Source organism: Camelina sativa, chromosome 16 (assembly GCF_000633955.1).
Source record: "Camelina sativa cultivar DH55 chromosome 16, Cs, whole genome shotgun sequence".
Taxonomy (NCBI): domain Eukaryota; kingdom Viridiplantae; phylum Streptophyta; class Magnoliopsida; order Brassicales; family Brassicaceae; genus Camelina; species Camelina sativa.
In genome coordinates, this window is record NC_025700.1 from 244,163 (window position 1) to 258,235 (window position 14,073).

Sequence of the window (14,073 nt, forward strand, 5' to 3'; positions counted from 1 at the left end):
CCCGGATGGTCGGCCGAGAGGACGAGGTCGGCGCCCGGATGGTCGGCCGAGAGAACGAGATCGGCGCCCGGATGGTCGGCCGAGAGGACGAGGTCGGCGCCCGGATGGTCGGCCGAGAGGTCGGCGCCCGGATGGTCTGAGATCGACGCCGTGTCGATTTCGTGAGTCCTGTTGAGAGAGGCGAAGCGTCCGTACCTGGTGGATCGGCGGAGATCGAGTGCGGCAGAGTGAGCGAGATCGGCGCCCGGATGGTCGGCCGAGAGGACGAGGTCGGCGCCCGGATGGTCGGCCGAGAGAGCGAGATCGGCGCCCGAATGGTCGGCCGAGAGGACGAGATCGGCGCCCGGATGGTCGGCCGTGAGGTCGAGATCGGCGCCCGGATGGTCGGCCGAGAGGACGAGGTCGGTGCCCGGATGGTCGGCCGAGAGAACGAGATCGGCGCCCGAATGGTCGGCCGAGAGGACGAGGTCGGCGCCCGGATGGTCGGCCGAGAGGTCGGCGCCCGGATGGTCTGAGATCGGCGCCGTGTCGATTTCGTGAGTCCTGTTGAGAGAGGCGAAGCGTCCGTACCTGGTGGATCGGCGGATCGGATCGAGAGGATTCCGGATTGAGCGGGGTGATCGGCGCTTTTCCGCCGAGAATGGTTGGATTCGGCGAGTTCGGCGTGGGAGATCTCGGATCTTGGCCTGGCGTCAGCGAGATCAGGATGAGGAATCTCGGAGCTCGGCCTGGCGTCGGTGAGATCGGTATGGAAGGCATGTCCGAGGCTGGCATAGCTGAGGGCGTTGGTCGACTTGATTCCTGTTTCGTATATATCTCCCACGAGTTTGATTCCGACGATGGCGACCCAGATCTTAGGATGGGAGGGCGCCGAAACACGGAGATATTGGGAGGTCGGCGTGATTTGAGCAAGTCCGGCACTCGCGATATTGGGTCGATTGGAGGAGATCACATTGAATTCGACTTTCGGGAGAGAGAGTGGCCGAGAGCTGTGGTCGGCCAAATATCGGGGATCGAAGATCGGCCCGCGTCAAGACCACCATCTAATGGAGTAAATTAAGTGAGTAACCATTGACCAATGTAAAATAACCAAAGAGGAAAGCAGTGAGGTTGGTCGAAGAACGCGGCACGACGACCATGTTGCGAATGGGATCACTTGTGACCCGGTTGGGATCGATGTGGGAGATCGACGAGGTCAGCATTTGTGCGCTCGACGCCGACCTTGACGAGATCGACATTACTCGCGACATTACTCGCGACACTCGCAGGGTTCGGCCAAGCGATGAGAGGGAGACGGGATATCGGCACAATAATGTGCTCGGCACATCGATGCTCGGCGGCGACGAGCTTGGCGCGACTGATCTCCGAATTGCGGTTGGTTCTGATTTTGATGAAGGCGACGCTGATCTTATGTGTGGAGGTCTCGGTTTTCGGTCATCAGGCGATAAGGCCCCAAGCGAGAGAGATCGGCGAGGGGGTACGGACGAGGTCGGTATTTCGAACAGAAAGGAAGGTCGTCCTTCGACGAGCTCCCGAGTTCTAACGTATACGCGTGGTAAAACTCTTGCGGGAATCCAGCGTGCTTTTACCGAAGAGTTCGCGGCTTATAAAGACGTTTTTGATGATGTTAGTGTCGGTATTGGAGCGGAGTGTGGAGACTTCGATAGTTTGGCCAACGACTACAATTTTGCTGATATTCTCGAGTTCAGTGAAGATAGCGACAGTGGTTTTGGTGGGAGTCCTATGGATGTCGTCCCGGCCGAGGATCCTGGTCCTCGTTCAGCTGTTTTGGGTCTTAGTGCTGCGTCGATTGGTGCTAATCTTTCAGCCGGTCCGGCCGATCACGGTCCTTCGGCCGGGACGGCCACCTGCTTCCTGAAACCGGCAGTTTGCTTTGAGGGTGAGCGGTTGTGCGTCAGAGTTGGCGAAATCGACACTATGGGTGAGGGGGTCGGCCAATGGAGGTCAGTGTGGCGTTGTACGGTGCCCTAGAGGTCGTCCCTGTGTGGGTGGCATATCTCCAATCCATGTCGGTACTTGTCTAACCGTTAGGGTGAACTCCGAGGTTGGCTCATAATTGGAGGTGGCAAGGTTGACTATACAAGTATATTGGAGGCGTATTGGGAGATATGAGCGAGAGAGGTCAGCAGGATATTCTCCAAAGAACAAAACCTAGTCGCCGCTCGTCACTTCTTTGCCGATAGTAGGTCGGCAGGATATTCCGTTGACCGTCGATCGAGATGACCTGATGGTGGTTGGCGGTCGCCCTGGTTCAGCCCGCGCGCACAGACTTTGAGGTCGGCATCATAAGAAACAAATCTGAGGTCGGCATAGGGCCACGAGGGGGAGAGAACTCTACAACGGGGGTCGGCGCAGGCTGCATGCGGATCTTCCTTGGAACAAGATCGAGAGGTTGAGGTTGGCGAGGATGGCCATCATGAGGTCGTCCCCAATCTCGACTTGGGCGGCGACCGCTCTCGAGGTTGGTCTCGAGGTTCGTTGGGTGGAGATGGCTCATAGGAGCAAGAGGGGAGGTCGGTATAATGAGTGTGATTCTCGCTTGGTTGGGAGCGAGGTAAAGGTCGGCTTTGCGACCAGGAGGTGAGATAGGCAAAGGGATGGTGAGCTCGAGAGTGAAGGCATGAACGCTGGTGAGATCGGCACCTCTCGTGAGATTGGTACATTTCGTGAGATCGGTATCTCTTGCGAGGCTGCCCGTGGTGATGCTTTGTTAATCGGAGGGCGGAGCGACCGAGAATCTGCCGATTTGGATCCGGCTAGCTTTGAGATCGATCGAGTGGATGTGGAGCTGAGCGGTGATGCCGACTTTGGTTATCGCGAGCTTGGCGACACCTCTCATGAGGTCGGCACTTCTCATGGTGATGCTTTCGACGGTATCGATATTGATATTAGGGAAGAGTGGAGTTTTGGTTTCAGCAACAAGGGTTTGACCGACGATCGTGATTTTGACGACATTCTTGAGTTTGGTGAAAAGTGGTGGTTTCATGGATCTTTCTGTGGCTAACGAGAGGCCTACTACATCACCCATGGCTGTTACTGGAGGTAGAATGGGCACTCTGAGCGCTCCCAAAGTCGATGGTGTCTCGGTGCTTGTTCTTCTATTGTTGGAGTCAGTTGATTTGATTAAGGTAAGCTTTTTTATGTTGTAGCGAGTGTGTCAAGTCGCTCGGCTGTTCGCATGTCCTGGCTAACGAGACTGTCGATGATAGTCTACATCAGATATTCGAAGTTGTTTCTGCGTCCAGCAAGCAAGGGAGCTGAGAGGGCGGCACCGTCAGTGAAAACTAGAGCCATGGTTTGGAGATGTTGGGCATGTGTGGCAACAAGAGGTTCTGATGGCGTATCGGGCGCTGGTGTAGAGGTTGTGTTGGTGACCAGCTGGTCTGCAGCAGGTCCGGCTTCAGCGTGTGCAGCTACGAGAGGCTCAGAGGGCGCGTCGGGCGCTGGTGGAAAGATTGTGCTCGGCAGTGAGCCTTCGGTTGGGCTCGGCAGGGAGCCTTCGGTTGGGCTCTCCGAGGAGTTCGGCAGGGAGCTCAGCGGGGGAACTGTTCGTGTTCTCGTTCGCCCCCATCGCTGTTCCGTTGGCTGCTCCGTTACTTCGTTGAGGTTTTCGCTGGGGTTCATCATGAGTCTTGAAACTTCGAGGAAGTGAGGATCGTCGGTCTTGATTCGTCAAAAGAAGCGCTTTACTCTCGCCCCACGGTGGGCGCCAATTGTTTGTACCGGGGATTACACAGTTTAAACAAATAAAGATTTTGTGGGAAAGAGCAAGCAAGTTCTTTTATTAATCGGGGAAAACGTGAGATCGTCACTTAAAACGAGTCGAGATAGAGCTTGTTAGTTCACAAGCGAACTAGCAAGCTTAAAGGGACGAACTGAAAACAAAAATGAAATATACGAAAGACAATAGCAGTTTTCGATGCAAAGTGTTGCTCTGTAGGTATTGTCTGCGGGTCCGGGGTCCTTTCTCCAATAGATGTCTCGAGCTATTTATAAGCGAATGTAGAGTTAGAACCCTCTAGGGTTTTCTGTGTGAAATCCCGAGATTGTCCTCCGAGGTTGGCCCATTTCCTTCTATCTCTGGTGAGTCTTTGTTGGGCCGAGTTGGCATATGGGGCAAAGCCCATATCCAACAGAAATGACTACATACACATAATTAAGATGTGAATAAGAGAGATAAAGTTGTTCCAAAGCAGTCCAAAAGTCTTGTTAGTGCGTGCTCTCATAATTATTGTGCAAGGGCTTTCTCGATGTCATTCTGTTTTTAATTTGCAGAAAGGAGAATATGAAGTAATCAAACGGTGGTAAAAGGGATTGATTGATATAATGAAGAGATATTATAAGAAATTAATAAGGGATGTAGAGACCTGGATGGAGTGAGGTGAAACAGTTGGGCCATAACGATCAATGACTTGACCATCTTTGGAGACCAAGAACTTGGTGAAGTTCCATTTGATCCTAGTTCCTAGAAAAGAAGGTTTCTTTGATTTGAGGAATTTGTAGACCGGTGCTGCGTTTTGCCCGTTAACACGCACCTACATAAACACGGTTACAAAACCATGCGTAAGAAGAGTATATATTACAGATGGAAGGAAAAAATTACTGTCTTGCGTTATTAAAGACTGCTTTAATCACAAAAAGGAGTTGCTACAGTCAGTATGTATAATAACAATAAGAATCTTTTGGAAAACGGGGTATTCGGCCTTAAACCGAGTACAAGCAAATTGATGAGCCTCTTCGCTGGTGCCAGGCTCTTGGTATAGAAACTGGTTGCATGGAAACGCCAAGACCACTAACCCTGCCACCACCATTCAACATATATCCAATTATTTTTGTTTTCAATGAAAAAAGAACCCCACGAGGTATGTAACCGATGAAACAAGGAAACCAAAGAGACAAAAAAATGACTGTGACCTACCTTGATCTTTATATTTCTGGTAAAGTTCCGTGAGCTGGGTGTAATTGGATTCGATGAGTCCGCTGTTCCCAAATAAACAAAATATTAGAACAGAAAGAAAAAGTAAAAAGACAGAACAGCAACAAGATCTCCAAGACGGACCACTTAGAAGCCACATTGACGACGAGAAGCACTTTCCCTTGATAAACGCTTAGGTCCGCATCCTTGCCGGAGCTATCCTAATTTCCGATCAACAAAAATCAAGAAACGATACATCTTCTCTCGATTGGATTAAAAAAAGAAACGATTCATAAATAGATAAAAAACCTTGACGGTGAACTGATGGATGGATTTCTCGGGAACTGATGATGATATAGAAGCACCCATCTAATCTCTCTATCTCGATTTCGCAAACCAAGGGAGGGAAGAAGTATTCCAGTTTTATGTTTTCCTCTTCTCTTCTTCACTCAAATCATTCATTTTTTCATCTTTTTTTTAAATCTTCCTAATCACCATTAGCTGTTAATGCGTTACAACCAAATCCCACAGCATACACACCTCATCATTTTTTTTTTAATTTTGTTTTCCTTTTTCTTCCTAACAGTTTGCTATTTTATTTAATTAAGGAACCTGTCCTGATTTTAGTTCGCGCTCCTCATTACACTTTTTAACAGAAAGAAAAAAGATGCTAGCTACACGAACTATTGGTTGGTGAACATGGTCACACATGCCAAATATACTATTGTATATTCAACTACATAAAGTATATGTATTCCATGGCCACATGCATGAACCATATGACGTTATGCGGTCAACATCATAGACATATAATTCAGTACACCGGTCAATTGACTTCGGCGAAGACCGATGTTGACTCCAGCGAAGACCAACGTTGACTCCAGCGTTGATCAACACTTAAAAAAAAATTCTAAATTAAAAAAAAAAATTATTATAGTAAATTATTTATGGGTTTTCATGATTAAAATAATTTTTCTATTCAATATCCAAATATTTTTTTTATATATCTCTAATATATTCAATCTTATAATTAATTACTTTTTATTTTTCAAGCTAAAGTAAATAGTTAAATAAAAATAATTTATAATTATTTTCAAGATAAAAAAAATCGTTTATAATAATCTTCAAGATATAAAATCATTTCTAATGATTTTCAAGATATAAAAATAATTTATAATTATTTTCAAGATATATATATATATATATATATATATATATAAATCTCCCATAATCAGATTATTTAATTACTACAAAATCAATAAAATCAAATTCAACTACTATCATTAGAAAATAATATGCAAAATATTGAGTATATGACATTTTCATTTTTATTCTCTTTTACATAATTACAATATGTTAAATTAATTTTTAGAATTTTTTTTTAAGGTTTGGGTTCTCTATATTACATTTAGGATATATTTAGGAAATATATTTAAAAATATCTTTAGATATTGAATTAACATATAAACAACAACAACAAAAATTCACAATATTTACTTTTAACATATGAACATTTTCATTTTTACCCTTTTTAACACAATTACAATATGTTAAATTAATTTTTAGAAATTTTTTTAAGGTTTGGGTTCTCTAGTTTACATTTAAGATATATTTAGAAAATATATAAAAAAATAATTAGATATTGAATAGAATTTTTTTTAATTAATAAAAACCATTAATGATTTAATATAATAATTTCTAATTTTTAATTTTTAATTTTTAATTTTAGATTTTTTTTTGGTCAACGCTAGAGTTAACGCCGGTCTTCACCGTAATTAATCAATCAGTGTACCAGATTGTATGTCTATGGTGTTGAGCTAGAATTAACGCCGGTCTTCACCGTAATTAATCAATCAGTGTACCAGATTGTATGTCTATGGTGTTGAACACATGACATCAAATAGTTCATACATATAACCATGTAATATATATACTTTGTGTAGTTGAATATATAATAATATAATTAGTATGTGTAACCATGTATTCACGTATACCTCATTTAGTTAGCCATCTTTTTCCCCTTTTTAACCAACATAATTTATTTATATCAATCACTTTACGTTTGTCCCTCTATAGAGGGAAATCTCCTCATAAACGCATACTAATGTTATTAGTTATTACCCACTAAAAAAAAAGTTATGTTTACAAAATTAAATGCCTAAATCAGTGTCAGGGTACTTACTAACTCTCTCTTTTTCTTTCTCAAATCTCTACAACAAATGGCTTTTACCATCTTTTTCACGACTGTTTTTTTTTTTTTGGCATTGCATTGCTCATGCTGTTTTGGTCAATATGTACACTACTCCTTTTTGTATATTAACATCTTCTCTCCAAGTGTGGCCAACAGACCAAGTATCCACCCACACCTAAATTTGTTGCTCTCTATCTTTTCCATGACTTGGAGCAGACAGCGGTTTCTGTTTTCTCCATATTCACCTTTGATGCCACGTCCCTGGATCTGCAAATCCACAAACACACTCTAACTTTATCTTCTTTTTATATATATATATATGCACGTTAAGAGCCAGCCATAGGAAATAGGATCAGATTTCCTAGACCTAAGACACAATTCCAGTTTCCGAAATGGCTGATTCAGTTTGTGGGAGAGTAAAGAATTAGTCCACTGAACAAACATGAGTTTCCATATTACCTCTCATTCCTACTGGAACTGGACCTTCCGAATGCGGCTTGTAGTGAAAAGAATGTCTATTGTTATATGCACGCGGAGAATGGCTCCACCTATTGTTCTGAAACCTTCCAGAGTCACGGTGATGGCCACTGTATGAGTCAGACTGATAAGGGCCTTTGTATCTGTCATGATATCGTGGGCCTGCAATATGAAAAACCATCCACGCCTATTAGCATGCATGAGCAAGGGCCTGTGTGCGCTGATATTTGTTCATATTTGAAAAAAAAAGAAGGTAAAAGGACTCCACCATGGGAAGAGGGCGGATGATATCTCCAATTGTCTCGATCCTCACAAGGTGCAGGCCTCATTCTCTCATGGCTATCATGGTAATTCCTTTCGTTAAATTCCGGTGTGTAATGAGATCTGTGATGGTATGATGGACCTTCTCTCCGCGACTTTATATGGTGATCTGGCTCCAGATATGAGTAATGATGTGATGGTGGAGGTGGGGGATGAGAAGATGGATAAGGCCTATGCTGGAAGTTAGAACCCTCCCCACGTGACAAAGAGCGGGAACTATAAGATGATTCAGGACTTCCGTAATGCATTGGTGGATTCATCCTTGGAGGACCGGCCTGATAATTTCCCTGGGATATTTACCAGAAATGAAATTTGTAAATCATGTCTCAATCATGGATATGTTTACCGCAAAAGATTCTAAAANCTGTGTGCGCTGATATTTGTTCATATTTGAAAAAAAAAGAAGGTAAAAGGACTCCACCATGGGAAGAGGGCGGATGATATCTCCAATTGTCTCGATCCTCACAAGGTGCAGGCCTCATTCTCTCATGGCTATCATGGTAATTCCTTTCGTTAAATTCCGGTGTGTAATGAGATCTGTGATGGTATGATGGACCTTCTCTCCGCGACTTTATATGGTGATCTGGCTCCAGATATGAGTAATGATGTGATGGTGGAGGTGGGGGATGAGAAGATGGATAAGGCCTATGCTGGAAGTTAGAACCCTCCCCACGTGACAAAGAGCGGGAACTATAAGATGATTCAGGACTTCCGTAATGCATTGGTGGATTCATCCTTGGAGGACCGGCCTGATAATTTCCCTGGGATATTTACCAGAAATGAAATTTGTAAATCATGTCTCAATCATGGATATGTTTACCGCAAAAGATTCTAAAAGATGAAAAAGGACGCACATGCATGCTGGGATTTCTGCGGCAGTCAAAGCCATTTGAGTAGGAATCAGACATTGCACACTGAGCATTCTGCAAAGGAGGAGCTCGTCTAGATGGCGAGCTAACATTCTGATGTGAAGAGCCAGAGACAGGCTGGCAATTTCCAGACTCTGCAACATCAGCTTGATCTGTGAACGCACTGCTTCCAGCTTCCCAAGGTGGAGCCACGTCTTCCATTTCAAGCTCGCCGTCAACATCTTCCAGTATACGGGTATGCCTTTCAGTAATGGAGGGTGTAACATGTTCTTCAAGGCTTCTGGACTCATGTTCAGGGGTGACAGACTCAAAATCGCCCCCATCCGAGTCACTTCCTTCGTCTTCATCCTTAAGCATTGCAGGCATACAGAATCCATGAAGCTGGAGAGTTGAATTACTGAAACACAAAGATAAATTATGACGCTAGAGATAAAGAGATCAAGATCCCAAGACTGAATAAACTCAACTCTCACCTTCCATATTCATCCACCAGCATACCCTCCATATCTCTAACAGGGTCATCTAGCGCCCTTTCTGTTCGAGCGGAGCGCCGAGAATAGAGGCACACAGGAACGTTATTAAGTGAATCAAGTTCTCTTATATGGTGACGAACTATAGATTCAGGAAGGATCCGTCTTTCGAGCCAAACTCTCAAAACCTATATAGGGGCAGAAAGGGTGCGATTTAATATACCAAAAAGAAGATCTAAGTAAAATTATAGCATACCTTCAAGCACAACTTCCGGTTTTCTTGTGTGGTAGCTCCAGCTGGGACAGCAGCAGCCAATAGGCGAGGCAGCATAGCTTGAATGGATGAAAGATAAACACCACCAGCATCACCTGAAAAGAATAGTAATATTCACAAAGTTAACTCACCAGTGAGAAGTGCGAACCTCAATGATGCAACTAAGCAAAAACATTACATACGTTACTCACCATTTAGACCTTTGGAGCACTGAGCAATAGAATCCACAAGGAAAAATAAGTCCACCCTCCTTTGTAAATTTGACTCGCTTTCCAAAGTATGAGCCAGAATTTCCATTGCCTAATTCAAGACAGAGAGATTCTTAGAGCCTCATTAACAACATAAGGCAAAAGTCTGCAAACCTAGTGTTTTATAAATCGCACGAAAAGACAGTGCAAACAAGTTCCTTTTCTCACTAAAAAGGTAGATACGATAATAAGGCTTTCCTTAGTCCTATGCTTGGCAAGAGTGGCTGGATGCCTACAGCATCCTAAAATCAGCACACAAAACAATATACATAAGGGGTTTCTCTAATTCGTTGTAATACATAGAATTGGTTAGATTGATATGGTCTCAATTTGATTGAAGCAATTAACTATCTGGATAATGCAAATAGGTTTTTACTAAGGGACAGATCCAGGTACTATATTTAACAATCTATATGAAGAAAATTGTCTTCAATTGAATTCCACTTCTACATAACATGTGGCATCAACAAACAGATAAGATAAGAGCAGAGCACAAGCAGGGAGAACGTCACATACCTTTGTCGAAACACCAAATTTCGCCAATTCCATAGCCAAGCGAGTTGCTCGGCCAATGGTCTCCTTTGTCCTCACCAATGAGCCAAGTGCGGTCTCAAAGGAATCAATAGTGCATTGCACATCAGAATTAACAACTTTCTTCACCTGAGTTGCACCTGTTTCAACTTTGGTTTCTTCTTTGACAGTGTCATCATTCAATGATTTCTTCTCACCAAACTGAGCATTGGTCCTATGATCAGAGTTGTCCTCCATAGCACTTGCACTTTCTGCGGTAGAATTACGGCAAGCTGAGTTGCAATGCGGAATACCCCTTGCAGAAGAATCTGCAACATTAGCAGGAGATGAACTCAATCTTTCACGTGAAAGGTTCTCAGATACTGACATAGAATTGGTGGCTTGCACCTTCTCCTTCTGCTCATCAACCTCACAACTGCCAATGCACACGAACATACCATATTGTTAGTCAACCAGTTCTGTGAACTGAAAAACTAGATCAATATAGTGTCTAAAGAAACTTAATCTAATTGATGTTTGCTTAAACTCAATATGCCTATCCTCAAGATAGATTTAAAGCAATTGCAAAGTACAAAGAAAGAAAGGAATTAGAAGGAAATAGATTCTTTCTTTTTTGTGCAAAGAAAGAAATAGATTCTTATGTCAAATTTTAAAATAGTTAGATTCCTAGTCATTCTACATCAATCAAACTATGAGGACTTCATACATAAAATATTCAAATGTGTTTAGAAACAGAACACCTGATAGTAATTTCAAAAGTTATTCTAATGAGGAAAGCAATAAGAGAAACAACATACTATCAGACGTTAATATAGGAGTAGAGAAAAAATCAGTAGACTCACCTCCTTTCCAGCTCTCTGTTTTCCAAAGCCTCGTCACAGTGACTATACACAGTTTCATACTGAGGCTCCACTTCTTCAACAATCATTTCACTTTCAGTAGCAGAGAGGGCTGGATTCTGTATTGTGTGAGCTTGTTTCTCACTATCGAGGTCTTTATCCGGACTTCCTCGGTTTTCCTTCAGTAGAGTGTTTTCAGTCTCCTGCATGTTCTCAGTCTCCTGAGTGCTTTCCGCCTCCTGATTATTGACCACTGAACAGAACAATGGAGGAGGTTCTACAGCTTGGGACTTAACAACTTGGGTCNGGTAGAATTACGGCAAGCTGAGTTGCAATGCGGAATACCCCTTGCAGAAGAATCTGCAACATTAGCAGGAGATGAACTCAATCTTTCACGTGAAAGGTTCTCAGATACTGACATAGAATTGGTGGCTTGCACCTTCTCCTTCTGCTCATCAACCTCACAACTGCCAATGCACACGAACATACCATATTGTTAGTCAACCAGTTCTGTGAACTGAAAAACTAGATCAATATAGTGTCTAAAGAAACTTAATCTAATTGATGTTTGCTTAAACTCAATATGCCTATCCTCAAGATAGATTTAAAGCAATTGCAAAGTACAAAGAAAGAAAGGAATTAGAAGGAAATAGATTCTTTCTTTTTTGTGCAAAGAAAGAAATAGATTCTTATGTCAAATTTTAAAATAGTTAGATTCCTAGTCATTCTACATCAATCAAACTATGAGGACTTCATACATAAAATATTCAAATGTGTTTAGAAACAGAACACCTGATAGTAATTTCAAAAGTTATTCTAATGAGGAAAGCAATAAGAGAAACAACATACTATCAGACGTTAATATAGGAGTAGAGAAAAAATCAGTAGACTCACCTCCTTTCCAGCTCTCTGTTTTCCAAAGCCTCGTCACAGTGACTATACACAGTTTCATACTGAGGCTCCACTTCTTCAACAATCATTTCACTTTCAGTAGCAGAGAGGGCTGGATTCTGTATTGTGTGAGCTTGTTTCTCACTATCGAGGTCTTTATCCGGACTTCCTCGGGTTTCCTTCAGTAGAGTGTTTTCAGTCTCCTGCATGTTCTCAGTCTCCTGAGTGCTTTCCGCCTCCTGATTATTGACCACTGAACAGAACAATGGAGGAGGTTCTACAGCTTGGGACTTAACAACTTGGGTCATACAGTAATCAATTTTCTCACATTTATCATTAAGAGAATCTCCAACAATGACAAATGCATGGTCAAGAGAATCATACTCCTGGCTTTGATGTTGGTGGGGAGATTGAGCAGGTGCCCCTGTTGCTGTCATATCTAAACTCGAGCACAGACCAGGCGACTCAGTTGCAGATGAATCAACGATATCAGGATTTAAAGGGGTTTCGTGCTTCTCACTTTGACGTAAGCATTGCAAGCCAATAGGATCGGTCTCACTATTAAGACAGTTCCCGGTTTGTGATTCCTCATAACATCCCTGAACTACATCAGCAACATGAGCTTTTCCTTTTACCAAACTGTTAAGTTGATTAGAATGTGCTCGAGTTACTTCATCATCTAGTGTCATGGTAAACTCGTTCTCATGGAACTTCACATCAGTTTTTCTATATCCTACAGTCAAAACACCAGCCCTAGACGGAGACATTATGTCAGAAGGTTTCTCTATATGAGAAGGCACTACATCAACCATAACACCTGGGAGCTTAGCAGACACCTCAACGCTGTTAAATTCTTCGGATGCAGAAGTATCATGACCAGAAACAACATCATTTTCATGATTCACCAAAGGGTTTGTCTGCATGGCTGCACTTATTAAAGTGTTGTTTGATGATCTCTCTTCAAACCTTGAAGAGGCATTGACCTTTTCATCAGCATAAAAAGCTCTACTCATTCGGACTCTGGCTCGCTTTACCAGAGGCAAATGTTCATCACCATTATCTTCACAGGGCCTCTCAACCAGCCTTTCATGGGAATTTTGAGATCTTTGGCGGCTATCACAAGCATTGGCCCCAAGACCTTCTGCTTCAACTTTAGCAGGAGGGTCAATAACGTCACTAGTTTCACGTTTTCTGGTGGGCTTCCTCTTCTTCCTCTTAACGATGGTGCTAATTTGGAAATCAAGCCCTTGGTTGAGCTCATGACCTCCGTTACAACCCTCACCAACAGCATCAGAAAGATCGACTTTGGAACCAGAATCCACACCACTGCCTTCATTCCTACTATTATTGTCAGATTCAACTGTAGCAATTTCAGATGTGTTCTCCTCATCAGATCCGTGCAAATTTAGAGCTGATGAAACCACATCATCTGATTCAGAATGACCTGACCTTCGGATCCTCTTTCTCCTTCTTATAGCTCTGTCATCTATAGCATCGACACTCTGACCACCATCACTGCATTGAAGCATGGACCTTTCTGGTCTGTCCACTTCCAACCTCAATGAGATTTTAGAGTGCTGAACGGGTAATGTTATATTCTGCGGAGCACACTTTAGAGTCCGCACCCTTTCATTTCTTCTCCTTGAAGAGTATGTAGCTATCTCACATAAATCTTTAGCTGCTGCACTATCACAGGTTCCATTATGGGCTAGAGTGTTATGACGCAGGGCTAGCATTTGTTCAGCAGCTGAAGCATCCTCACTGAGAATAGTCAGTTCATCTCTATCATGACTAGAATTTGACTTATCAATTAGGTTTTCACAGGTCTGAGGCAGCTGTACAGTGTTCTCAGAACTTCCAACAGTTGATTCTTCAGCAGATTTAGGATCGCTAGCTTGGTCCTGATGCTTCAGCTTCTCAAAACTCTCTGTGATCTCCTTAACGGCACGGACAAAATCGGAACCTTTGGCATGCCGTTTTGTCAAAAGCGATTGCTTCTTCTCCTCAGTAAATGATTCAACATCAG

General features: G+C 43.1%; 3 protein-coding genes across 4 annotated transcripts in view; all 3 read right to left on the reverse strand.

Moving 5' to 3' along the window:
* LOC104749007 (probable glutathione peroxidase 5) lies at window positions 3,789-5,534 on the reverse strand. 2 transcript variants are annotated; one of them, XM_010470587.2, is made up of 6 exons: window positions 5,246-5,517; window positions 5,081-5,157; window positions 4,940-5,001; window positions 4,701-4,819; window positions 4,389-4,556; window positions 3,789-4,163 (listed from the first exon to the last, which is right to left on the reverse strand). In XM_010470587.2, exons 1-6 carry the CDS (start codon window positions 5,303-5,305, stop codon window positions 4,008-4,010), a joined length of 642 nt encoding a protein of 213 aa, XP_010468889.1. In that variant the 5' UTR covers window positions 5,306-5,517; the 3' UTR covers window positions 3,789-4,007. The 2 variants fall into 2 exon arrangements, with proteins under 2 accessions (XP_010468889.1, XP_010468890.1); XM_010470588.2 differs by having other exon boundaries at window positions 4,079-4,279; window positions 5,246-5,534.
* On the reverse strand, window positions 7,022-8,234 carry LOC104749008 (protein HUA2-LIKE 3-like). The gene is made up of 3 exons (XM_010470589.2): window positions 7,873-8,234; window positions 7,587-7,766; window positions 7,022-7,394 (listed from the first exon to the last, which is right to left on the reverse strand). Exons 1-3 carry the CDS (start codon window positions 8,183-8,185, stop codon window positions 7,369-7,371), a joined length of 519 nt encoding a protein of 172 aa, XP_010468891.1. The 5' UTR covers window positions 8,186-8,234; the 3' UTR covers window positions 7,022-7,368.
* The window catches only part of LOC104753164 (protein HUA2-LIKE 3-like), a 14,684-nt gene continuing 8,862 nt past the window's right edge, over window positions 8,252-14,073 (reverse strand). The window contains exons 4-11 of the mRNA XM_019237642.1: window positions 12,051-14,002; window positions 11,486-11,623; window positions 10,303-10,594; window positions 9,730-9,838; window positions 9,521-9,633; window positions 9,268-9,452; window positions 8,780-9,191; window positions 8,252-8,686 (exon numbers count right to left, since the gene is read on the reverse strand). Coding sequence (XP_019093187.1) covers window positions 8,252-8,686; window positions 8,780-9,191; window positions 9,268-9,452; window positions 9,521-9,633; window positions 9,730-9,838; window positions 10,303-10,594; window positions 11,486-11,623; window positions 12,051-14,002 — 3,636 coding nt within the window. The remainder of the gene's footprint in view (window positions 8,687-8,779; window positions 9,192-9,267; window positions 9,453-9,520; window positions 9,634-9,729; window positions 9,839-10,302; window positions 10,595-11,485; window positions 11,624-12,050; window positions 14,003-14,073) is intronic.